General features: G+C 37.8%; 2 protein-coding genes across 6 annotated transcripts in view; one reads left to right on the top strand and one right to left on the bottom strand.

Moving 5' to 3' along the window:
* Nucleotides 1-4,985, top strand: part of LOC120511426 (mucin-5B-like) — a 12,292-nt gene extending 7,307 nt beyond the window's left edge. For all 3 annotated transcript variants that reach the window (XM_039728442.1, XM_039728443.1, XM_039728441.1), the window contains one exon: nt 42-4,985. In XM_039728442.1, the coding sequence (XP_039584376.1) occupies nt 42-303 (262 nt within the window). In that variant the 3' untranslated portion in view covers nt 304-4,985. The remainder of the gene's footprint in view (nt 1-41) is intronic.
* Nucleotides 3,588-27,805, bottom strand: LOC120511427 (toll interacting protein). Of its 3 annotated transcripts, none has more exons than XM_039728445.1 (7): nt 27,590-27,805; nt 20,857-21,006; nt 18,725-18,907; nt 17,519-17,671; nt 16,502-16,592; nt 12,467-12,487; nt 3,588-7,058 (listed from the first exon to the last, which is right to left on the bottom strand). In XM_039728445.1, exons 1-7 carry the CDS (start codon nt 27,620-27,622, stop codon nt 6,844-6,846), a joined length of 846 nt encoding a protein of 281 aa, XP_039584379.1. In that variant the 5' UTR covers nt 27,623-27,805; the 3' UTR covers nt 3,588-6,843. The 3 variants fall into 3 exon arrangements, with proteins under 3 accessions (XP_039584379.1, XP_039584381.1, XP_039584380.1); XM_039728447.1 differs by lacking the exon at nt 27,590-27,805 and adding an exon at nt 27,045-27,162; XM_039728446.1 differs by lacking the exon at nt 12,467-12,487 and having other exon boundaries at nt 6,678-7,058.

Here is a 27,805-nt window from a genome sequence, read left to right as displayed (position 1 = left end):
CTTTTTAACAAGATGCATTTTTTTCCCCCGGTGGAACACAGGTACTCTCTTGAAGCAAACCAGATGGAACACAACTGTGGTTGCTGCCAGGAACTCAGCACCCAAACAAGAGAGGTGACCCTGACTTGCCAAAATGGAACCAGCATAAATTATACCTATCTCTACGTGGAAAACTGCCAGTGTGTGAACGCTTGCTCTTCAGAAACCACTGCAGCACCTGACTCCCAGTTCCAACAATCTAGAAAATATGGCTCCCAACTGCAACAGGCTGTGTCACTTGGTTCCGAATGGCAACTCAGCTGAGGATATGATCACTAGAAAAAGAAAGCAGAGACCGTAGAGAAGCTGGAATCAGGTCTTCCCAAAAATAACTTGTGCTCCTTCTTTAACATTCTTTTTTCATGTCTTACTTGTAAAAATAATTAAAAAAAAAGTCAATTAAATTGCAGTGTTTGGGTTTTTTTTTAATGTTACGGTATTGAAGAGTAAAAACAGATGAATGCAAAATACCTCATGTAACTTACAGAAATATGCAAGCACATGCTTCATCACAAAACCTGTATTTGAGGCAGAAAAGAATTAAGGAGTCTAAAAAATAAAGCAAGAAAACATTGCATCTACATTGCCCTTCTTGATCCTAGTGAAAGCATTATTGTATATCCTTTTTATAGACATAATAGTCCTAACACATCTCAAAAACAGGGACAAAGCTGTTTTATTTGATCAATAAAACTTTCAGTACTTTTCAGTTCTGGTGACTGTTCAATACCCATCTTCATTACCTAAATGACACAGAGTCCAATGAATGGCATCAGGAAGTATTCTGACTTAGAGGGGTACATTCTATAGCCCTCTTCCTGAACTAGGTAAAATTCCCTCAGCCATGTCCAAATAGCTCTTCCCACTGGCATAAAAGGCATAAAGATAAAAAAAAACCTCCTTATTTGCTCATTTCCAAGTCCTTTAGTTTGTTCCTCATGCTGCATGTACTGCATGTATTTCAAACGTGCTCCAGCATACTCATACATCACGGAGCACTGTGAAGGATCTTGCTACCCCTCCATTGGTCCAACACTGCTGTGTAGCCACCAGGTTTATGTCCAGCAAGCCTGGGTTTAGCCCTTTTTCCCCTTCAATCCACTTTAATGCTCTTTCAGCAAGCACTGTACCCTCGCAAAGATCCTTCTCTCTGTCTGAGACAGGTGCACCCAGCTATTGCCACCAAATATCGATCTGCTGGTTCTTGTTTCCTCCCTCACCATTCCCTGCAACTGGAAGGATAAAGGAGAACACTACTCATGCTCCTGATCCCATAGTAACCAGGTGTCCCAAGGCCCTGAAACCTCTTCTGATTGTCCTTGGCCTTCTCCTTGGCCTTCATATTGCAAATTTCATAACCGCCTACATGAGAAAGCAATAATGGGTAATAATTCAAGGGCTGTATCAGAGCTGAAAGTTTCCTCATGTCATCTGTAACCCAGGTCCCAGGATAGCAGATGACTTCCCTGTGAAGTGGGGCTTGCCAGGAAATTGGACCTTCTGTTCCCCTCACTGGAACTACGCCAACACCTTATCTTTCTTTCTTTCTGGAAGCAGTTTCAACACAGTGCACAGGGAAACTTCACCTTAGTAAGTCTTCCTATAGAGGTGAACCATCGTCCTCATCTTTTGGTTTCCACTTGCAGAGCCTTGTACCTATTAAACAAGGGCACCTGGGAAGGTGGGGTAGTCACAGAGGAGTGTCCTAGCCATACCAGGCTGGAATTTGTAACCATTACCCCCAGTACATACTCTTTTATAACTACTTAAAGAATAATTTTACAAATAGCTTTAAGCATTTTAAATCAACTTGATACTCCACATTAAACTGATGACTATTACAGAGGTAACAAATTTAAACCAGAAAAACATTGTCCTGTGAGTGCTAAGTTCCTGGTAATCCACAGAGAAACATGGACCCCACAGACATGGAAAGTGTAATTCACTGGAGTTATTTTATAATTGGAGATAATTTTAAAATAAATTGAATCATCCTTCATTCTCTTTCAATGGTAAATACATTAAACTTATAAAAATGGTCTATTTTTCATACACTGAGATGTTTTAAAAACATGTTCTAACTCTTCGAATACTTCAAACAGTAGTACTTTTATAATTCTCTCATCCATGAAAATACATATGTAGCTCAGATAATTTTCAATCTACTTGCTTCCATAAATTCACTTTTCCAGTCTATATGCAAATTCTCCTTCAAAAGTTATAGTATAACCCAAGTATATCTTACAAAATTAATTATGCTTTTTGGCAAGACAGTAAAGAAAATACTTCTAAAATATACTGCTGCATAAAAATTTATTAACTCGGTTTTCTGACTAAGCTTCCTTAGGATCTAGAAGAGAAAGCTCAAGTCTTCAGTAGGCTACAACTAAAAACTGCAAAGAAGATTGCTAATATGGGTTTTCATTTTTCCTTCTTATTCTAAGAAAACACATATATACATTTCTCCTAGAGACCTTGCTCACACTGATGTTCTGAAATGTTTTAATATTCAAAATATACTGATTTCTCTTTATACCCCCACTCATCATCAATGATTAACACTGAAATGAAAAAGCTAATAAAAATACAACATGCTAAATAGATGCTTCAGCAGCACAAGAACACCAGCATCTATTTATACTAATTTTCACTCTTCCTATCTCTCACAGCAAAATGGAGAAATGTGAAAGCAAACTGTAACCTTTGAAGATAAATTGGGATAGAAACTGATACTCAAGGGCTAGAAAAAAGCACAATTTTAACACAGTTTTATTTCACAGCAGGTACTCAATACTTTAAGGAAATAAATAAAAGAAAAACCAGCTGTGAAAGATTCCTCTCAACTATCATTTGTTAGAAAAACCAAAACTCTTGATTAGGAGACAAAGCACACTGTGACTGGACAGTAAATCCCAAAATGTTAGCTTGATAACAGTAATATTCAGACTGGTTAATAATCACAATCATCACTGCACATGGTGATGCTGTTAAGTCAGAGAGGGCCCCAGATACCTTTACCATCACAGTACTAGGAAGAGATGCTATGCAAACCAAATATTTCAAAATCATTTATCATACATTAGCAGATAAAGCCAGCTCTTTTTGTAGCTGGAACAGCACACATGATCAATTTCATAACTCTTCACTTGGACACCACTCCCATCCAGAGTCCTCAATCCTTCACACTGCAGCATTCCCTCCACACCCACATGCCATTGTTCCCTCCTCCCCTGCTCTCCAATGCTGTCCTTCAAACAACAGTAGTTGCAGCATCAGTACTGCCTTCTGTCCTCCAGACCTGCAACACCAGCATATTTCCTTGAGAAAGCAGCCCCTAGAAGAGTTAGAAAGAGGCACCTACCTGTAGAGGAATTCTCAAAGTGCTTTTGAGCATTTACAGTTACTGTTCCCATCAGATGGTCCCATTAAGAAGCAGTGTAGTTTGCCAACCAATGTTCGACAGTGAATAGAAGACAGTAACCAATACTTGAATTTTAGATCAGTCAAAGACTCACACTGTGGTGCTCTCCAATAGAGACATAATACACTTTCATTCAGATGGTACATTTATTAAATTAGAATGAAAAAGTTAATGTACTTTAGAGTGCAAGAAACATATTTGGACACTGGACCTCAGTACAGAGAAACAATGTCTTCAGAATAATTACAGCAACACAACATCCTCTGTAGGGTATTACATATCAACCAAACAGGCAATAACGTTTATAAGGGGGGAATAAACCCATTCAGTACCATCAGCAGATGCAAAGAGCAGTAGAGAAGTTGCAAGGATCTAGCTAGACAAAAAAATGTTCCTACCTTTAGCAAGTTGAGGCTCTTGGCAGGACTCAAACTATACTGAGAGCACTAACTTTTAGCAGATGCCTGTCTTACACAGCTGGCTTTAGCTCCAAGCTGCTGAAGCTGTTGAGCAGAGGAGCAGCATCAAACACAGTATTACCCCATTAGCATTTTCTCAAAAGCTACAATCATGACTGACAATTTGTTTGTTTTAAATAGAAAACCAGACTTTCAGTTCCAATACCTTAATTTTACAGACCCTAAAGTAAACACTTCCTGTCTTTTTTTATCTCTCTCTGACTCAAACCTAACAACAAACAGCTCAACTGGAAGGATATGTATGCTGAAAAGCTGAGTAGGTGATCACTTTGTTCTTTTTAACAAGAGAAAGTAGCACATATTGATGTAAGAGTTTAATCTCTAATGCTTAATTAAATAAAGACAAAAAAATCCACAGAACAATATTTAAGTATAGTGTACGATAATGAAATCCATCTACTGGCCATACTGCTCCTACATATCCTATTTTCAACTCATATTTGTACCCTGTTTTGAATAACATTTGCCTAGGAAAAGAAATACACACTAAAAATATATCTAAGAACAGGAATCTCCCTCAGAGGGCCAGAGTCAGTTTATGAATAAACCTGGCTAGCTTAACTTTTGCACTTACCCCTCCTGGCAGTTAGGACTGAAAGGTGGTTTTGTTCTGCACTTGAAATGGAGCTGTAATAGGATGCAGTACAATTTACCAGCCATTAAGTTGAACCATGACCACTTGCTTTTATGAAAAGCTGTGTATGAATCCCACCATTTTAATATAAAAATTTAAATTATGTACATTTTCCCTGAATTGTTCCGTCCCTAGCAATTCATGCTACCTATGTAAAAGTTAGAGCACAGGACTCTTCCTGGAGGTATCTAAGCATTAAATCCTCACCAACATTCATCCTTTTGGGTCATCATGTCACAAAACACTCTGCTTTTATAAAGACCAAATGCCTCTACACCTGATCAATCACAAAATTTACCATGACTGTAGGGAAGGGGCAAGACTAGTTTATTGAAGAATACCCATTTAACTTTAGAAAACAAAAGTAAGGCAATTCTACAACTACAGCACACAGAACTATAGCCTTGAATTTCATTATTCAAAATCCAACTGGAGGATGTTCAAAGACACTTATGCTTTTAATGGGAAATTTAAGATGTTAAGGGATTCATAACATAACTTAAAACTGTACATTATGAAAAGACGGCTTTAAAAGGTCAGAAACTGAGATGACTTTTGGTGTTGTATTTTAAGTTTCAGTATTACTTTTAATTATTAAAAAAATAAATATTCATGTTCTACTGCCAGTGCTACCTAAAGACTACTTGAATGTAGGTTGTGGGGGATAAAATCAGCTTTCCATCAGATAATAAAGAAAATATTTTAAGCATAGTACATAAAATAAAGTTTGGTGAAGAAGACAATATGGGTCATCATTCCCTATTCCAAAGCTGGCTTTAATGTTCTCATGAATCACTCAAGAGCCTAGATTTCAAGCATACATTCATTTCAACTTTGAAAATATAAAGGTCTATGGCTATTGTAGAAAGTATTTGAAATCAAACATTAAAGAGACAAACAGCAACATTGCACATCACTGGAAAAATAAATTGGTGCAGACTATTTAAAGTGCATTACTTTACAAGAACAGACATCACAGAAATTCATCCGACAGGTGTAACTGGTGCATAACTGTATGATTCTGCAGCTCCAAAATCAACTCTTACTTGAAAAAATTACTCTAACAATAAATACAAACACCTCCTCTGAGGATCAGACTGTAACTCAGATATGTTAAATTGTCTCTCACACAGAATTTTATTTCCATCTGCATCAAATAATAATAAACTGACTACAGCAGCTGTAGTCTAAAAAGTCACTGAGCAATTCATAATGCCATTCTAAGACCCTGAAGCTACTTTTCATGCTTATTTCTCATTACAGGAAAAATACAATCATTTTCCCACTAATGTAAAGCAATAACTTTGCTGGAACATAGGTATAAATAATGAAGCTTAATAACCAGATCATAAATTCCTCCTTTTTTTAATGTTAGACAACATCTCAAATAATTTTTACGGCTTCAGTCATTTTCCAGGTATAAGTATCTGTACTTCTGCACTTAACCTTTGAAATAGCCATGTGAATGCAGAAGTAATAGTTAGAGTGCAATTAACTGTAGGAGTACATTAGGGCTTAGTCCTGTTCTCTGCTACAGCAATACATACTGTAAAAGTTAAAAGTTACCTCCTAAGATTTTACATATACATAACAATACTATGTGGGAGGACAAAGCCCCAAACGCACACCAGGTAATATATTGCTTTAGTGCCCAATGAGTAGATTGAATAAGATGCCCATTACAAATACCAACAGTACAACCTAAGAAATTTAGCTTATTAAATTAAAAATCTTCCATCTAAAATGTGTGAATATATCAGTAATAACTAAACACCACAGGATAAGAAAGGGTCTCTCCTTTAATTTTTGGGAAAAAATAGGCTGCTTGCTGAAACCTAAATACTTTTAACAAATCAGTTGTATTTAACAGCAAACCTTCCATGGAAAGTTTTTTTTTTTTTCCAATCTAACAAACACTAGTAAATCTTGTACTGCATAGAGTTACTTTGTAAGAGCAAGTTTATGAAAAGGGGGAGAGAAAGAAACAAAGCAGCATTATTCCCAATCCCATCAGAATATAGCCACACAGGGCACAGCTGATAGTAAAGATGCTTCACTGCTCTATGGTAGGACATAAGCTAAACTGAGTACGTACAGACTGAGAAAGAAAGAGAAGAAGATCCAACTGTCCAAGGAGAAAAGGGGTACAATCTGTCACACACGATGCACTAACAGAAAGCTGTTGGGAAATTCTTCCTCTAGCTAAATCCCTGGCTTGGCAAGTAAAAATAAGTGGCATCGAGGACAGGGACTATACAGGAAGTGGGCATCTATGATTCTTCAGCCATCTGAAGTAAGGAGTTGATAGCTGCATCCTTGTTCCCCCTCTGAGCTTCTAGCACTGAGCGGATTACTTCCCTGTCCATGTTGGGAAACATGTCCTGGATAGCTTTCAGGTCCTCTTCATTATACAGGTGCTGAGGGTTGACCGCAGGAGGTGGAATTGCCACTGGGACCATGCCTGGATTACAGACTGCAGGCATCCCTACAGGTTAAAAACAGAAGAAAGAAAGCCACAAAACATACATGAGTAGGGGGAAAAAATAATTTACAAACCCACAACAAAAAACCCCAGTGATTTTGAAGACAAAAGCAGCTCATGACTTGTCCCCAGCCCACCAACTTCAGCATTTATTTATTTTAACATGCACTCCAGAGGAGGAAGAAGATTGCAGAGGTTATACCTACACTGTTGCAACTGGAAAATATTATTCTGGAACAGGCTCTCACCCCAAGGTTATATTCCAGAAGTTATAAACTACAGCATGGCAACAGGTACTGTTCAAAATTAGGTACAACTTGCATTAAACAAGTTCACACATAATTCACTAATCAGACACTAAGCTCATCACAGAAAGGTGTGGTTGGTTTTTCCCACCTCATATTTTAGTTCCCAGTGTATTTATGTTGTGATGAAAAAATAGTTTTACATCAGCAATATACACAGCTGATATTTAGAAAGACAATGAATGTAATCTTCGGCGTATTCAAAGGAAAGCAAAGAAGACTGGACCACACAAATAAGGCTTAAGTTCCATCCAGCCTTCAAAGTCACTACGTGGCAAAAGAGCAACACCTCTAGGGGCACACACTGCTTTGTTCATCTCTTTTCCAAAGGACAAAATTCATCTGACCTGTCATTTTTCATTAACTTCTTGTACATCCATGTAAAATAAAGCACTGGCAGTTTACAGTTTCAGAAAATGAGTATTCCTATTCCTGTTAAAAGAAATTAGTAGACAAAATCCCTTTTTCATCACGTAAGAGCATCTATCACTATGACCATTGCTGAAAACTCTACCTTTTGTTTAGTATAAAACTGAAAACAGATGATAGTAGATATCTACATTTTTTTCTTATCACTTCTGAAAATTGTGTATTTCACTTGTTCTCTATGTAGTTTCAGATCCTTGATTATCTTAGTCTCACTCCTTTATGTGCTAGCTTCTGCAGTTCTCCTGCAGAATTTCTAAGGTAGGGCAAGGAGAAGTACCTGCAGCTAGACAGAACAAAGTTCTAGTATTGGTTCTCTATTTGCTTTCAAGCATTTTATGCTCTGTTTCAAAGACTATTCACCTGATACTTTTGTAAAGTAGCCTACAATAATTCGAAGACCTTCCTGTACTGTAATGACCAAATTGAGAAATTGTCACCAAAGAAGTATTAGTTAAGATTACTTAAGATTAGTTAAGATTATCCTTTGCACATACTTTAACACCAGATTTAATAAATAATTTTATTTCCCTTTTATTACAATCAGATCCTTCTGCAACCTGTGGCAGTCAGAGAGGCTTAGAAAACTGCTAAGGGTTCTTGTATGACAAATTGCCTTAGTCTACTCACTTAATTTTTTAAGGAATCTGATGCACCTCACCAAAGAGGTGCATCAGATTCAACTCCTTTCATTAGATGAATAATCATCTATTTTTATTTGTTCATCAACTTTTTAAAATGGATATTAAACCACAAGATTACCTTTATTGTATCAGAATATCATATGATAGAAAGAATGCTTAGAAAATAGCACTTTACAAAGTGAAGGTGATATACACAGACCACACTGTTCTTTCTTATACACTCAAATTCCTGTGAATTTTAACATACAGGCTTTTCCTACACAACCATGTTACTTCCTCCTAAAGTTTACCTAGTTACCTGTTTGCTTCAAAGGAGCTCATTCTAGTCTTCCTGGGTTTTAATCATTCTATACAATAGAGAAAATGGCTACTTCAAAAATGTTTTTAACTGAAACCTTACTTTGCTATCCTCCAGTCCTCAGAAAGCAAAACTTCCTTCACCTGTTATGGTCTCACATTCCAACTAGGTTTTCCTGAGCTGCCTTACATACTTATATCTTTATCATTATTTAATTACATACATGATTCTAGGTTTTCTGCTTCTTTAAAATAAATAATTTCTGTTTCTTTTACGCATTTGATCTTCAAAAGCCTTGTTACTCAATCTCATAACCAGTTTAGATTTAACATATAATTTAAGACTTTCACATTCCCATATATGGGAGATCTACCAATTTTTGTCAGAAACATACTTTACTGCTTTACTTCTCACTTTTTAAGATTCTCTGAGTGTTGGTTTTGGGTTTTTTTAATTTGGTGCACATTTTCTTTGAATATCTAACTTCCTTTATAGTTTTTAGTTCATCTGTTTGCTTACTATATATGACCTTAATTACATCTCTGTAAGTTAAACAAAGGATGAACTATTTGCATCATCACCATTATACATCTTGAGAACCAGCTTTCGTATATTACCCAGGAATAGATCAAAGCTGCTTCTCTTCTACTGAATTCTGACTAGCTGCTCAAAACTCGTAACAACAAAGCGTATGTATAACTAAGATAATTTTCAAGAGTGCCTCTTTGCAGCCTCATCTCTCTTAACATGACTGAAGTACCTATGTGATTGAAAATACTGCAATTATATTATACTACTTCTACTCAGACCTAACATCCTAAAAAAAAAAGAGCAGTTTCAATACTTACCTTGTCTCTTCAAGATTTCCTTCACTCTAACTATTTAGTCAGAAATGTCTATACTCACTTTAATGCATAAAAATGTTTTAGCATCCCAGTGACTTGTTTCTTCTGTCAGCATAAAAATGCTATATTATAACTTACACTCAAGGTTGGATGAGCTAAACATCAACTTTGGCTGACCAGGTACTCTCAATGAATATAGTTTGACTGCAAGCACTGCACCCAGGATTTCACCTGATATACTCTTATCTATTTCTTTCCTCAACTTGGACTCCTGTCCTATCTGAAGAGATTAATTACTGATTTGTAAACACCTCCCTATTTATCTATATGTTCCAATTTTGATTTTAAAATTCCCCTTTTAATAATTCTAAATTTTATTAGAAGAAAAAAAAAAAGGAACCTAGAAGCTTTAAGTCTAACACACAGGCTGCATCTACTCAAAAAGGTTTATACTGAGTTATAATCTCATAAAGCTTTTACCTGCACACTGGAACCATATTTCTGCCCAGCCATCTGCATCACATCTCTACCACAGGTATCTGTCACCTTTTCTGCACACCCTAAACCCTGGCTCCACAGCTTTTTATGGCCATTGAACCATGGTCCCTGGAATTCTGTCTGGCACTATGTGTTTCAACACACAGCCCATCAGACATCCTGGAGGCAAACCATTGTGCAGTCCTCACCAGCACTGCAAATACACGCAATCACACAGCATCATTTTGCACTGCCTCTTCTAGAGCTTCAACAAACCTCAACTCATTCCTCACGCTGTCTACAAACAATGTGGGCACTTAAAAGGGACATAGGAAGATGTGTGGCCTCAAAAAACATAAAGTCGCAAAGCACCTGAAAGAATTGAGCAATAGAAGTTATGTTTTACTTCTAACAAACTTCCCAAGACTTTTTACTAAGTCATCAACACCCTAACATTAACCAATATTCAGCCTAAACAGTGTATGAACTATCAATACAGGAGGTCAGTTTAAAGTATTAAGTAAAATTAAACATTAGGCTCTTTTCTCGAGTCCCACAGCATCCTACAGCTTACCAATACTCTTTCAGTATCTTATCAGTGCCAAAATAAAATCAAGACTAGAAGAGAGTTTTTCTTGCTGCTTTCATAAAAAATACGTAATTATGAAGTCAGACATATGGACAGGCAGTACTCAAAAAGCATTTCCAATATAAATAATCAATTTAAGACACAAGAAATTTCTTGTCCATACTGATTCTCACCAAGAATTTTCAAAATCCATTTTCTCAACCCTTTTAATTTTAGCTTATGCTGTCTACAACTAGACTGCACACAAATGGAGTTAATATCACAGATTTTTAATAAATACCACCATGATAAATGCTCACTTTTAATGAAATTCAATATTCAAGCTATACAAATACCAATTTAAGAGTACTTTGGGTTTTTCCGCACTCAGGCTAAAAGCATCCATAATCTCTGATTTACAAAAGAGAAAGCAAAACTTAAGCATAAATTTAAAGAATTATGCACTGAAATTTAGCAAATAGATACATATATGCAGTCATTAGAGAAAGTTATAATAAGCTTCCAAATTATCAATGTTCAATAAAAAGCTGCTTTAAGCTAAAAAACTTCGTATCACTGACAGGTGAAAACTGGAACTAAACAATGTAAGAATCCACTACCAGTGGAATTGTGAACTCCTGTGTTACTCTCAGATATTAGGTACATGTTATAAATCAGAAGAATGGAGCATTTTTCCAATTCAGTGAAATGGCAATGGCAAACATGCTGGCATAAGCAGTGACATTCCAATACATGAAACAATAGCAAGTCAGTTGCTACAAGCAGCAATGAAAGCATCAAAGCAGAATTAACAGGGTAAGCTTTTTCCAGCTGCACACAAGGCATTACACACTTGATATTTGCTCTAGGAAAAATCTCACTACTAAAATATGCATACCATCTCACTTTTTAAAATGTTGCTTCTTTGCAAACTACTGGAAAAATTAAGTGTATGAAACAGCAGAAAAATGCTAAAGTTTCACTGTTCTGAATAAACCAAATATATTGTGACAACCACAACAGTTTTTATCTACAGCATCTTTCTGAAATTCAGGGCATCAAGAAATTATATCATATCTCACAAGAAGTAATTCTAAAATTTTCTGAATGTATTTGATTGAAGACCAATGCTTTTATCAGAGATAGTGGTGTCACAGCAACTTTGCACAATTCAAAATCAGAAGTGTCACAGTAAAGGAAGTCTAAAATGAAGGAAAATTGATTTCCTGTAACATGATTTGCCTTTAGAGTTCTAGTCAGGTACTTAACTTGACATGGATGTAAAACAGAAATGCATGAAAAATATGCACTGATGAAAAAAGTATCACTTCTTAAAAGGAAAGCTTATTTAAAGATTCATTAATGAAATTAAGACTAAGACAATTAGCGGTTGTCTTCTCAGTGTCATTGCAAAATTCAGTTTTTTGCTTTCAAGTTTACCAAAAGTCGTGATATTACTGCTTCTCCACTGATGTTGCAGTAGGCCAAACAACTGCAAGAATTATGTTTCTCTTCTAGAAAACCAATACTATCACCTAGTATAGCTCACTGACATACAACAGCTTCAGAAGAATATCGTAACATCACATTATATCCATCAACATTGTCAGCAGCAATCAGTTTAACCATTATAGCTCAAAGATGAGCAGATGCCTTTAAAGACTTTCCAACAGGTTACAGAGGCTTTAATAATTTGCAGAAGAGGCATTAAATTGTTCTACTTGTGACAACCAAGTGGCAATACCTTGTTGTACAGTCTGCTGTAACAAATAAAGCTGTTTAGGTGAGTTCATGCAAAGACTCTTGAGTCAATGAGGATGGGAGTGAGAAAAGAGCTTGGAAACTTACCCAGAGCAAAGTACTCAAGCCCTAAAGACAGGTGAAAATGAAGGGACAAGGGGAAAGGAATAAGACATGGGAAAGAAATATTAATCTATTTTTAAAAGGATATTAATTATTTACCTTCCAAAGGTGAAAGTTGGATAAAATGAGGCAGTTGGGTAAAACCTAAGCTACCTAACACTAAAAAACTAAATGCTATTAGGATCCAGTCTCTCAGCTAATTTGCTTCAGCACCATGTATAAGTTCCCTAAATGTGTTGTTTATGCAGAAGTAACAATCAGGGGAAATGTTACCAAAATTAGTAAGCCACCAGGTGTTTGCAGCAAGGATTATATTTTATAGACCACAAAGGACAACATACATCCATAGTTTTCTGAATAAACACGAGTAACATCACAAGCTAACCCATGATCCTCCATAAGGACACCTAAAGGAACAATGTACATACAAACACAACCTTGCCTCAATGAAAAGTGATATTCCTGACTCTGACAAGGACTCAGAGACACACAGGTTTCTAATATATTTTTAACGTGGGAGTTTATAAAATAAGTAAAAGCAAGTTTCCTATTTATCCCATGAATGTTTAGCAAATAAGAAACAACAGCTTGCTTATTGAACTAACATTTTTTAGCTCGCTGTCTCTGGTACTTTTCACTAAAAGAAGACACTGCAAGTACCAGTGTGTCAAAATAATCAACAGTAAATGCAGAAGTAACAATCAGGGGAAATGTTACCAAAATTAGTAAGCCACCAGGTGTTTGCAGCAAGGATTATATTTTACAGACCACAAAGGACAACATACATCCATAGTTTTCTGAACAAACACACACCAGTAACATCACAAGCTAACCTATGATCAGCTTGCTTATTGAACTAACACTTTTTAGCTCGCTGTCTCTGGTACTTTGCACTAAAAGAAGACACTGCAAGTACCAGTATGTCAAAATAATCAACAGTTTAAATTAAGTAATCTTTAGAAAAAGAAACAGGAAGAGGTGGTAGATAAACTCAACTTCTATAACAACAACAGGGTTCACAAGTTCTAATTTTTGCATACCCAATCCATAGATACACCACTTCTGGCAGCTATAGCTTCTAAGCAACAGCTGTTGTCAGAAGTTTTCAATTTAAAAAATTTTGCAATTAATTGCTATGGTGCAAGAATATACCATGGCCACTTCTGTTCTTAACAGAGCTCCACCTACCACCAGATGAGGAAATCAGCATTACTTGTGGTCATCTGCTTACCACAGTGACTACCTGCTTGTTTCTACTGTTTACCTCAGCTTGTATGACAGAGTGTAAAAGTAATTAGCTGCTTCAGCATTTATCAGAAGGCTAGTTAATTAGAAAGTTAGTTTTGAACACAAGTCTTCTGATACAGAAAAACAGCTTGGCCTTTGTGATACACCTAAATTTGACTTAATCATCTCTCTTTAAAGCACAGTTATTTTGGACAGTTAACAAGTAACTGTTAAAACTGTCTGGATAGGCATTTTAGTCCACCCACTCCATTTCCATCATAAATAAGGCTTTGATTCTGACAGTCTGCTACAGCAGAATCCCCTTCACCTCAAATATAATAAACTATTCAATGATGCTCTTCAACTCTTTAGAAGGAAAAGCACAACTTGTTTATTGACTACATTAATTTACCTGCTCAGGTAAAAAACGTGAACTACAAATATGCAAAGCAGGAACATACTGATGTCTATTACCCTTCCTGAAGCAGTCTCAAAAGGAAGAGAGCAAACACTGTACAGTGTTACAAAGGAAATGTGCAAACGGAATGGACCCAGAAGACACAAACAGTTCAGTTGCCCAAGGAAGGCCAGCATCTTCCATGCACCTTTCTGAAAGAGTTTACAGAATTCAGAAGGAGCACCTAGTTCAATACACAGAAAGTATTTCAAAAAACTCTAAGATGTCTTCTAAGATGCACTATTGTTTCCTTTTAAAATTTGAAATTACTTTTATTAAGCCATTAAATGTATGAAACAGCAAAAGTATTATGCAGCCAAGTCACTTTCCAATTCCAAACCTAAACATCCATCTAATTATTATGAGTGGGTCATTGATTAGTATTTAAGTCAAAGCTTTAGAACTCACAGTGCTTTGGCAAATTTTGATGGTGTCCACAGAAATTCTAAAACAGCAAACACAAAGCACAGTAATATTTAAAGAGAGTAAAAAATACCAAATGCATGTCAGAGGTGGCTTGTAAAAAGTCTGGCATTTATGAAGTCAAGGAAATACATTCAAGCTTTCCCAGAACAAAAGAGGAGTTCAAATCCAGGGGTGGAACTTGCAATGCTTTAAAAATACAAGTCACAGATGCAGGAAGAATTTTGAATACAGAATAGTATTATAGCAGCAATTAAAACAAACATGCTGGATCTTGGTAGAAGGACAATGCTCCACCATATAGGCCCCAAATTCTTAGCTGCTAAAAGGTAAGACATTACTATCACTTGCAAATTATTAGTTATTTCTTCACTTGTCAAAATAGAAAATATTCTCAAGATAAATAATTTACAGAACATCATGATTTGAATGTCCAGTATTCAAATAGCAAGTTTGAAGGTATTCAGTAAGTTTTATCTGTTCAGTTCTACATCTAATTTCAATTATACAGGAAACTAGTCTCTGCTGCATTTCTTCTGTTTATACTCTGGCACAGAAATTTTGTAATACGAATATTCGTATTTTGATCTATTCAAGAAATTTGCTAGCACTTTCTATCAGATCTTTTAACTCTAAACAAGATGACTGTGTTTGAAGTTCACTACAGAAGGTCTGGTTTACACAAGAGAACCACGCTTCGGAACGTGCACTCCAGTTCAAAGCACTTCACCGGCAAGACTTAAAATCTGACAATTAAGCTAGAGAGATAAAAAACACCTAAAATGAAGCAAACTGCATGTTTTCATCAGGGAATAAAGCATGCAGCCCAACTTTTCCCTATTTTGCTCTAACTTAACTCTGTAAAAGTCAAACAGGAGGTATTCGTAAACATACCCAGTCTTGTGTTGATGAGGTTTGTTTTTACAGTGAATGAAATTTTAAATTCAATCATCTGCTAGTCTTACAGAAGAAAAATAAAATGTATGTATCTGCTGTGTCATCCCTTAGCACTTTAATTATGTCCTACACACATCATCATTAATTCATAAACTTGCAGGCAAAGAAGTTAAAAATATGTGAATTTATCTCTTACTTTCCCTGAAAAGTACACATACTACTGAATAGATAGCCATAGAATAAAGTGGGGGTTTTAAGAGCTGTAAGTGACACACAAACTCAACTGAACTGATCAGTTCCCTAAGCAGGACAAATTCAAACTTATTTACATACTTTATACTTTTCATCTTTGACAGAAAAATTACAAAACATAAGTTAACACATCTTTTTCTACAACTCCAATATTCTCACTGAATCAAGCAAAAGCACTGACAGTACCTGCTGTAGTTATGTAAATACATCAAAAAGAGCTATCTCAGAGCTCCCTAACATTTTTCATTCACTGAGCTGTGAATACTTCACATACTGTGTAGTGAGTTCCCTTCCAAGAAAGCATCTTCAAAGACCACAGAAAAATTAATCCTGTTGTGGGCTACAGGAGCTGCAGCTCCAACAGCACAATTCATCTGAGGTACTTTCTCAAGTGCAAACAGCTTCAGACATGGATTGCCACCATTTAAGTAAGCACAACTTAAAGTGCAGCCTGCTAGACAACTATTCGGAGACCTGATCGAAGTATAAAATAAATACTCAAAAAGAGAAGCCTTCATAACTTGACAGACATTTTAATCCATTGAATCAAACTCATGCAGCTCTATTAAACAGGATACAAGATTGAAGGCAGACCTGTACTTAATTTGTTCCCTCTTCTCATAAAAACATATAATGGGGAAAGTGGTTAAAGAAAAATCATTTATAGCTTCCTTGACATTCTGAAAAAAACAGGAGTAATTTGGTATTTATTTCTGCAAACCTTCATCTGGAAGGTTCACAGTCTTCAAGTAGAGAAAACATACCTGTTATAGGCACATATCCAACTCCTTGCTGATACACAGTGGGCATCAGGACCACTGGCTGGGGCTGCATCATCATGGCAGCTGGTAAAGACTTGACAGAAAAAGCACAGATTAGAACAACTCAGGAAGTAGCCAAAAAATGCCAGCAATTAAAAGTGTTTGCAAACAAATCATCACATTGCAAATCCACATGCAACAGTACAATATGACTATGCTGAGTGCAAATCTATATTAAGCAAATCTCTGGCAAACTAACTGAACTACCATCTTTCAAATGGCAATTAATTTGCCCACGAATCAATAAACGCACATCATGTCAAACTCACCTTTCACAAGAGTGATGAAATGTTGTTATCAAAATGCATTATTTTAAAATACAGGTTCAATCAGCTTTCATGCCTTAGTCTTGTGAAATGTATATACAATATATTCATCATAAATATTAGACAAAATCTGATTTTTATTCTTATTTATTTTTAAAAGCAGTACACTGCTCCTTGAAGCAAATTTTAGTTTAAATAAATTATTTTTTAGGCAAAACAGTCCGTTAAACAAAATATCACATTAACTCCATTCCCTTTTACTACCACAATAACTCCAGTTATATTTCAGTTCAGTTTGATCCTTGAAAATATTTAATATTATGAACAGCACTTTAACAGGGAGGTAGTTTTCAGGGTTAATTATACTCTTTTCTCCCCAGGATAATGAAACAACTGTTCATATCTGGGGCAGAATGTGAATTTCAAAGAGCAGGGAATATCTGTTCCTAGCTGTACACTGAACAGCAGCTTGGAACTTCTGATGACAAGATAAATACCCATTTGCCACCTCACCACAAAGTATTTACTGTCTTTACGAATATTTTGGACTGCTATTCCCAGAGTTAGGTATAATTATTTTAAATGACAACACACACAAACACCAGTATGGTACAACAGATCTACTTCAGTCTAAAATATCTCCGTCCCACTACTTAAGAAGCTTCTCTCCCTTCCCACCCCAAACTTGGCTTACCGTGTATGACATAACCAGATTAATCATTCCTTCCTTGTCATCACCTTGCCTTCCACTCAAACTATACCATTCATCCTCCACATTTCCTTGCTTCAGGGACTCAGGAATTGTAATGTGTGTCCAAGCAATGCGGTCATCCATTGAAAAGGCTCTCTGAAATATAATTTGAAAAATATTACCAAATTAATTGTGCTGCAAGAAACCCCAAACTTAAAATTATCCTTGACTAACACTTCCGTTTTATGCTATTAACCTTGTTAATTTTATTCCCTTTGATATTACTGAAGTGTCAATAAATATTTTGGCCATCTCCTTTTCAACAAGGCTGAAGGATACTTTAAGTGGGATTATTGATTGATTGCAGATATTTAATAGCAAGAAACTGAAGACCTGAAGCAGAACACTCTAGAAATACAGCATCCTAATATCGTCATAGCTGGTGTGAATCTTAAGACATCACATCAGAGGCCATTACATGAACATCTTCTGTTTACTATGATAGCCTGTGAACTTCAGCAGACAGAAGTACTGATCTGCCTCCCTGAAGCAGCAACGCAACAGACACTTGAACTAATCAGCCAAGCCCTCAAAGCAGCATCCAAAAGCCTCGCCTGTGTAATGACCACAGCTGCTGCACTGTCATGCTTTACTACACACAATGAGAGAGGCAGCAAAAAAACAGGCAAACCATGACTTTAGCCTTAGATGTAGCCTCTTAAGTCTTAGTTTCTCCTAATAAATAGTAGTGACTACCATACTCTGTAGCTGATAGTTTTATTCTCAGGAATTCCAAGCTTTGGAAAGCTTTCAAGCTCTTCCTAGGTTACAATAACACCAAAGAATTTTCAAGTAAAACAGCATTGTACAACAGGCTATTTTTAATAGGGACAGTGAAGGACACAAAGCTGCAGGGCATTCTGGTAGCCAAGAGGAGCTTAAATAGCACTCAAACATGTTTTACTTCTCTTCCTTTGCAGGCAAGCATGCTAATGCCCCTTTATCAGCTACCAAAGAAAAGTAACAATTCTGATACTCTTGGGGAAGAGCAAAGCCTTGTGAATTGCTGCTTTTGGAATTCTGAAAAATATTTATTATCTCCCAGAGAAAAAGTCTGTGCTAATTCATTCCTTTTTTGCAAGGTTTCACACAAACCTCAGTCCAAACTGGAGATGGGGAGGGGTAGAAAAATTATATAGCAGTTCTGACCTCATCAAATATCTCCAGATAAAAGGAGTCCACACCCGGGGGGACAGTGCATTGAATAACTTTGTTCCAGCGGGGGTTCTTGGCTCCGTTATGTGCCGTTGGAGTTTCATACACAGCGTATCCCAGCCGTATTCGGCAGTACGGATCCATGCGCGTCATGCCGTAATTCTTTGCCAGTTTGGCCTGAAAAGAAAAGAAACCCAGGAAGTGTATAATACTGGCATTAACTTGAGAAGTTAATTATTATTAGTTCATAGTAAGAACCAAATATTGAACAAAGGACTAGATTAAATTCTGTGACAGACAGAAAAGAGTTAAAAAAACAAAAACAGCATTCAGATTAAAACATAAACCAGTAACACCATTAAGTGTCTGGGAGACCTTGAAAAAGGAACATCTTTTTAGCCTATTTGTTGTAGAAAATGTACATCTTCACTGTAGCTAAAATAAATTACTTCATACCAAACCACAAAATACATGATTACAAGTAACAAGTTCAATTTTTCCCTGGGTATCTGATCTCCAACATACAATCACAAATGCAATGTCATAGGTAGCCTGTCCTCTTTCACTTAAGTTCTTTTAAAGGACGAATTACAGAAATCCAGTACCTTCAAGAATATCACAAAATTGAAAAGCACAACCTGCAAAAGCAGTTCAATTGAGGTAAACTAGTCACAGTAGATCATACATTTCAAAGTGATTACACACTTCTTTTAGCATGTACACTTAAGAGTAGTTAATTCAGTGGACAAGTTAAGGCCTAACATCACTATAAAAACAGATGCTGTATAGAATCAGAAGAGATCCAACATTCTTTTGCTGTAACATCAGAAGACTAGAACAAAACAAGGTGATGACAGCTCTGAACACAACACTGAGTACTGCTGCACAGATGTGCTCAAGCAGAAGTTAGGCTTTTTGCACGTGCTGTTTCTTTGACCTATACTAAAGAGCCCATGGTTCTTTTTATAGTAAGACAAGTGACAAAACATGGTGCCCCAGGGCACCTCCCACCTAGAAGATATTTACAGAACTTGCAAGAGTTGAGGCTGTGCACTGTGTAACATTCATCACAAAGGCTGCACTTCAAGCTTGGAAAGCCCTTTTCTCCTCCAGGAAACATGCTGGTTCATCAATTCATACATTAGAGCTGGTGAGAAAGGTCTCAAACTGTTTATTGTAAATGTGGACTTAAAAATAAAAGAAGAAACTAAGCACTATCTATACTCCTGATTTGTGGGATTAGACAGTTTATCAAACTTTCATCAAAAACAAGGCAATAATCAGCTGTGCTTAAGACAAACTCACCACCACCCCTAAATATCTGCAAGGAAAAAAAAAGCAGCAAATTACCCCCCGAGAAATGTTTTCTGATCTTCTGTCAGTTTATTAGTAACAGAACTAAGGCCTCATGTTTGATATACTTTATCAACACATTTAAATACAGTATGCTTCAACCAGACTTTCATCTTCTATAGATTAACTGTATCATGGCAAGCCCTGTATCCAGAATGCGACATGTCTCAATCTGCAGCCATGATTCCATAGCATTCCTGCATAAATTCCTAGACAAATAGAGAAGAGTATCTCTTGTCTGTTGTACTGCCATTCAGAAGGACCTTGATAGGCTAAGAAAAGTGTACAGACAGGAATCTCAAAGTTCAAAAAAGGAAAAACAATGAACACAATAAGACTTTGGACCAACTAGCTGGAGAACAGTTTTGAGGAGAAGGATGTGGAACAATACATAAGGGAACTGTAATTCCCTATAATATCCTCAAAATTACTAATGTCTTCCAATATTAAGTACAGGAACTACAGGAAGCTTCTGAACAGAAGTTTTCAGAGAAACCAGTTCACTGCAAAAACCCTCATGAGTTTATTTGATTATGTGCTATAATAGCAAGGTTTACAGGAAATTGCTGCATCAGGCAGTGATGAAACATGAAACTGGACAAAATGCTGATGTACAGAAAAATGAAGCACCAAAACCTTTAAGAATTACTACCCATTTACATGTAACTTAGTAACTCAAATTCCAACACAAAATTTTTTTGTGTCCACCAATTAAAAAAATTGCATTAATTATTTAAAATGACTTAATTGTACAAGGATGGCATAATTTATACCTGTACTACAGTAATACTGAGTCTTCCTACTGTACCCATTGCTCCTCCATACTGTAGCTGCTGAGCTGCCTGGGCATCCAGCTGGATTTGCTGCTGCTGCTGGGTTGGGGTAATGCGAAGAAAATCTTGAGGAAGCTCACCAACAAATACCTTTAAAAAGAAAGAGGATAAAAAAGAAGACTTGAAAATTTTATTATAGGAAAGAGATGAATATAAGTCAAAGTGTAACAAATTAAGGAGAATTTAGTCTTGTTTTGACAGCATGAACAAAGAACTAATTAAATGACAAAACTGCCAACTCATGTAGCAAATGTTCTCCTTTTCAGAAACAATAATTTCCAACATAAGCCTCTTAAAAAAAAAGTAGGACAGAGAGCAAATGCTGCTCTGCAACTAAACATTTAAGTAGTCCATACAAAAGTCACAACCACTGAGTTTTATAACACATTCATATATGATATCTGATGGCATCCAGTTCTTTCAATTATTCATCACCCACGTTGTGTCCAATTGTTTCTATTCCAAGACACAGCACAGTGCTTTCATCTGAAAGGTCACTTCCACAGTCACCTTTAAGACAGACTGTAAAACAGGATTTCCTATGGCCCAAATCCTGCAATGTAATGAAGATGTCCTAATGCTTTTCTAGTGTTAAACACAGCCAGCCTGCAACTAACCTTGGTGACAAAACTGCACCCCATTGAAAACAACAATGTGGGAGTTAAAAATCTACTCTATCATGACAATGAGTCAGGACAAAAAGTAGTAGTAGGGAACTTCTGTTACATGAGTCAATATGAATCAGCACTCCCCACGGATTTTCTGTTACCTTTACAGTATAAAGGAAAGTTTCTACCCATCATTTGTCAATTCAACAACTCAGGTTGTTTCTAGGTTTTAAACACTCAGTGAACATTATGAATTCAAATACATGTAGAGAGATTTTAATTTAAAATAACAAAGGGTGTAATAAAATTTTAAAAGGGAAAAAAGTGTCATAGAAAATTTCTAATTAAGCTGTATTCATTTCTGCTGTCTATAGAATGGATGACATATTTAATACAGAACTGTCTACCTGATGAAGACAAAAGACAACACAATTTCTCATGTTGCAATCCTTAACAAGATTACTCAATCATGCATCTGGCAGATGCATGCCTACAGAACATAATTTAAGAAGCAAACAGGCCTTGAGGACATAGCTTTTCAAGACTGCACAGCATTTGCATGTCAACATTGCATCTTGGAGACAGAAATTGCAGCTCTTGCCAAATCACACGTATGACTATTTTGTATGATTATCTGAGAGCCTCAGGATCCTGGCAACAGTAGGTGACACATGCCAGAAAGGAAGTCCAGCTGAAAAGTTCACGAGGAAGCACTGAATGCCTGCTGCTAGGCTACTGGGAAGCAGAGTAAAAAGGAATCAGTTTTCCTTACAAGCATCTTAAAATTTTATAATTAAAAACCTAAGCAGCTGAAGTTTTAAGAAGTGGAAAGAAAAAACAGGCTAGAAGTTAATACTAAAGGAAAGTTTATTTAAGTTTGGTTGGCAATGAGACATGGTATTTTAACAGCCTTCTCACTGGAATACATATCACTTTAAAATAAAACAATCTATTTAGGCAAGATCTGAAATGGCCCCAGAATTAGCAAGGAAATGGAATTTACAACACAGCAGGTCCCCCTCCAGCCCTGGTCCTTAGGAAGTTTCTAATCAGGTATTATCAGCACCTCAAGGAATAGACATCACAAATATTTCTTAGTGAGAAATGATGGCTGCATCCCTGAAATCCCATTTCCATATTATGCAAGCTCCTTCTGTCAAACTCCCAGAAAACAGGATAGCCTCTTTTGTCTCCATCTTCACCTGGATATTGGAAAGCTGAAGTCATTCACAACACAAGTCTAATAATAGCTTTTACTTTTGAAATTCTATTTCATAAAAGTTAACCAATATCTGTTCTAAAATAAAATAAACAAACTGGTCTCTGTACTGAAGTCCAAAGGGGAAAAAGTCCATGAAGGAGACCAAAGTTTTCTTACAGCAGCTAGGTTATTCAGTTACCTCACACAAAGCCACACTCTTATCCTAGAACGGCAGAGCTGACATACATAGAAACTAAAACTATCTAGTGTTAACTAAGTTAGCTAAAGATCTGAGTGGTAAACCCCTCCAAAAGGGAAGAGTGGGGAAGAGGAGATGCACTCATATATTCAGTTCTGACTAAGATTTGGTTCACAGATGCCCACTGAAGGAAATACATTACTCATAATTACACTAATTATCAGCTGATACCATATTGATGGAGACAAATCAGTACCATGCAATCTTCTTATCTGTAAAGAAAACAGGTCAATTTACATCTTCCTCAAAGCATTTAAAAGCAGGTACATAATTGCTGCCTCCCAACCTGAATTCAAAATGCAAAGTTACGTAACCATAATTCAGTCACAGTTTTTATTTTAAAAGCAAGGAAAACATACATGATAAGTTTGTGTCACTGATCCTACTCCACAACCAGTTTGAAACAAAAGCACTTCCCTCTAATGGCACTTCAGAAAGAATGTGAAATGCAAGCGTGTTCTGTCACCAGCTGCAGAACAAAAAATTATTTCCATTTAGCAACAGGACAGAGATGGAACTACAATTCAGAAGACAAATTAAAAATAAGCCTGCCTTATAATCACTTTCTAATAAACTTTACTGACAGCATTGCATCTTAAAAACATGGATTATCTAGAAATAGAATAACAATGCCCCTCCCACCTGCTACAATCACCTAAGAGGTAGTTTAGTGGCTCTTCACAGTAGAATGCTGCAGGTATAAAAACTGCATCTCATGGTGTGATATTCTACAGCTATTTGATGTAACTGAGGATGGGGATGTCTCAGTCTCACCTTACTGCTTCTTATGCAACAAGAAATGGTGCCAGAGAGTTGTAAAATGGGTCAGTGTAAAAGCCTGATCAAATAAACAAGGGTTGGAGGTGAAGGGAATGGGAGCTAAGTTGTCAGAAACTTCAACTCATGGATTGTGCAAGTACTGGCACCTGTGTAAGGGAAAGGGACACAGAGCCAAACACAATCACAAATGCCTCATGTTACAGAAACATTTCCCCAGACACAATACACTCAGAGAACCATAATTAACGTTTCCACACTAGCAATTACCATGGAAGTCTAACATGAAATGTCTTCAACACATCAAAGAGCTTCAAACCCAACTATTCAAAAATTTCTGAGCATTCTCCTTTAAATGATTTTACTGTTTTTAAGAAAGAAAAAGCGAATTACAGAATTTTGAACTATTACTCTATGCTTTGCACACTGAAGAAAAAATTGGTATGAGAAAGGAAGCATCCAGACGTCCTGAAAGAGCTGATATTTGTTCAAGGCTGCTCTTTAACATCTTTGAAAGGCCGTGGAGATTAGAGGAACTCCTCTATATCAGGAGAAAGACAAATCTCATACCCAGCATCCCAAAGGGCAAGAAGGATTACCTGAGGAAGCACAGGCAGGTCAGCTTCCCCATAGTCACTGAGAAATTCATGGAGCAAGTGTTTCTGGAAGACATTCCTTGACACATGAAGGGAAACAAGCCAAACATGGGTTAGGAAAAGCCTTGGTAAAGCTGATGAGCCATCTGCCTTCTCCAAAACAAGAATATATGACTAAGGAAAGCACAGAAGGTATCAAAGCAGGATCATTACAATCTGAATGGGTGGACTACTGGATGGATGAAAAGCTGACTGAAGTACTGAGCTCAGAAGCTGAAGTTCAGTGGTTAATGACACTGGAGGTTGGTTAAAACTGAAGCAGTTCAGAGGTCTGTACAGAAACTAACTTATGTGTCTAATATTTTTCCTCAGCAACAAAACATGAAGACAAAGGGCATCCTTATCAGTTTTGAGGATGACACTAAATTTTGGGAGAAATGACTAGCATACTTGAGGACAGGACCAACTAGAGAGATGAAGAATTCACTGATAGGAATTGCATGTGATTCAACAAGGGCAAAGACCTGTACTTTGACCAGAAAAATCCGTGGCACCGGTACAGATGGGAGAACAACTGTCAGGACTGCCTGTACCTCTACAGTGCAAAACCTGGATGAGCAGAGGACACTTGCTGCAATGAATCATAGCAGAAAACTGCACTGGATCAACAAGAACCCAGCCAGCGAGCTGAAGAAACAATTGCTGGACCACACCTGGAACACTGTGACCGTTTAGGGCCCACAGTACATGAAAAACTATGAACTTCAGGGAGACCAGCAAAGATCCACCAAGAAGGCCCATAAAAAGGGCTGGAGCACTTGTGAGGCCAGGCTGAGGATTTGTTTAGAACAGAAGAAAGTTAGAATGCACCTTGTAGCAGCTTTCTAGTATCTGCGAAGAGGTCATTGAGAAAACAGACTCAGGTTGTCTTCTGAGATGCAACACAAAGAGAAAGGAGACCTCAATTAAACTGAAATGGGGCAGATTTCACCTGGAAAAAAAGAAGGGGGTAAAAAATACCTGCAAAGTATGACAGGAACTATGGTATACAAGCATGAGTTAAAAATAAAAGACAGAATGAAAGTCCATATGACGTCTGTGTCTATGCCTGGAGAAGTGAAGGCTCCACTGGGGAGATCACAGAGCACCTTCCAGTCCCTGAAGGAGCCTACAAGAAAGCTGGAAAGGGACTTTTGACAAGAGCCTGTTAAAGTTTTGAAGAGTCTCAAGAAAAAAACTCATCAGAGTCACTGTTCATCAAGAGTAGAGACCATCAGGGAAATTAGGAGCAGAAGTCTGTGCAGCCCCATGCTGGTACTTAATCTAATCTGGAAGGACCTGATGTATTTGCCAGAATGGTGGATAATCATGGAGAACAACCATGAAGAATAATTTTGGATATGACTGGCTAGATAAGGAATCACAATCATAAAGTTTTGGTGGCTCAGTCTTAATCTAAAGTGTGGTCAAATTGTTTATTAATACTCCTACTTGTAAAAGATATCACTTAGCAGTCCTTACATATTCAGCTATAGTTTAGATTAAAAAAGCTGTTTTGCTCATACAAGATTACAAAAGTGAAAATACGCTAATTCCATAACATCCTGTAAAGGGTCAGAGATATTTATATTCTAGCAGAGTATTTGAAGTAACAGACAGGATGAATTCTGTCTCATCTAAAAAACTAAACAGCAATAAGAAATTTTAATTATCCACCAAGTAACCAGTGTCACAAATTAGAAAGCGCAGGAATAAGACTGGCAACACCCCACTTTAGTTTCTTACCCACATGAAACAACCTTGAATATTTTCCTGCTTGTTCAAACAGAAAGACTGAACTGTTCTCTCCAGCAGTAAAGAAAAAAGTGGTTCCCAATCCTTTAGCACCATTTAGTGGCTATTCATTTGTAATGCAGTCGTATATAGAAACTAGCAGAATTTTATCTTCCTCTCTGAAAAGAATCAAGAAAGGCTGGAATGTACCATATCAACACCCCCAGCCGTGAATGCCTGCTTAGTATTGCATAATTTATTCATTCATTTGAAAACATTCAAATCTCTAAAGTGGGTAAGGAAGAAAAGCATGTACAACAATGTCAGCAACACATTAAAAAAAAAATCCAAAACTTGAAGCCCAGAAGGCCAAAGCTGCATGAGATAAATTATCACATGCCTTTTGCCAGGCTTCAGTCAAGTTGAGGAAAACAGAAGATTCCCAATGGATTATACAGGATTACCTGGGAAATTCTAGAACAAGACATCTAGAAGAGTAACATTCAAGAAGGACCCGGCAGTTATGATAAATAAAACAAATAAGGCACTCTAAAGAATTAGATTGATGACCCTATCATATTACTGTCATAAGAGAAGTGACAGCAGTGCAGTTTTTCAAGATTAGCAGTAATTCACCTCACTGCTCTTTCTACAAGGCTGCTTTTTTTTAAGTAGCAGTTTCTACAAAATAAAATACAGCAGTGTAAAGTTACTGCTTTTCAGAAACCCCTCATTTCACCACAAGCAGTATCATACTGTCAGTGACCACCAGATCCTTTCAGACAGGAACAACAGCACATCTGTCGAAAAGCTGATGCTGTAACACCTCATATGCAGAACATCCCGCTGTGAGGTATGATTATCCCTGGGCGAAACCAGACACTAACATATTCCCAATAAACTGTCAGCACCACCTCCCAGAAGGCTGGTAAATTGGTTTTACGACGGCTCAGCTCCCGTCCAACACGCACGCCTCCATCCCGCGCTGGATGCGCCGCTCCAGCTTTCAGGCGGCAGCTCCAGGGACAGCGGCCCGACCGTGCCCCGCCGAGCAGCGAGCCGCGTCTGCTTCCAAGGGAAAAAAGCCCTTTAGCTCCGGCTCAGTGTAAGCATCTCCCTCCTTGGAAAGGCCTTCGGACAAAGAACGGGCAGCAGAGCCGCCGCAAGGACTGCGCGCAGTTAGGAGGGACTTTCCCCTCCCCTTTCCCAAAGCCTCTTCGCAGGCGGGGAACCGGGAGACAAGGCAGACTTCCCTCCCCCGCATCCCAGCAGCCTGCAGGAGATGAGAGGGCTTTTCCTCTGTCCCCTCGGGCGCGGCCGGAGCTGGGGCAGGGTGAGACGCGCAGCCCCCCCAGGCCGGCCGGGCCCACCGGGGTCTCCAGGCCGGGCCTCGCCCGCCCAGCGCGGCGAGCGGTAACAGCAGATACCCCCGAGCGGGCGCCGCTCCCGCAGCACTCACCGGGCCCCGCTGGGTGGTGACGGTGGTCGCCATGGCGCCTGGCCGGGGCCGGGGCCGCGGCCGAGACCCTTCCTCCTCCTCCTCCTCCTCCCGCCCCGCCAGGCCGCCGACGCCGCTGCCGAGCGCCGGCCCCGCTCCCGCCGCCCGTCACTCAGCGCGAGCGCCGCGTCACCTGACGCGCCCGGCCCTCTTGTGCCAGCGGCGCCGCTCCCGCGC

This window comes from Passer montanus, unplaced genomic scaffold (genome assembly GCF_014805655.1).
Source record: "Passer montanus isolate IOZ18808 unplaced genomic scaffold, ASM1480565v1 scaffold65, whole genome shotgun sequence".
NCBI lineage: Eukaryota > Metazoa > Chordata > Aves > Passeriformes > Passeridae > Passer > Passer montanus.
The sequence above is the reverse complement of the archived record's forward strand: the minus strand, read 5'-3'. Positions and strand labels throughout refer to the sequence as shown.

What these genes read in the sequence shown, in the direction of transcription:
- LOC120511427 (XM_039728445.1), bottom strand. Translation starts at nt 27,622, where the DNA reads ATGGCGACCACCGTCACCACCCAGCGGGGCCCG. An exon ending in ATCTGGTTATGTCATACACG is followed by an intron (nt 16,593 to 17,518) that starts GTAAGCCAAGTT and finishes TTTTCTGTCAAG; the next exon opens with TCTTTACCAGCTGCCATGAT. An exon ending in GCTTGAGTACTTTGCTCTGG is followed by an intron (nt 7,059 to 12,466) that starts GTAAGTTTCCAA and finishes TTTAACCTGTAG; the next exon opens with GGATGCCTGCAGTCTGTAAT.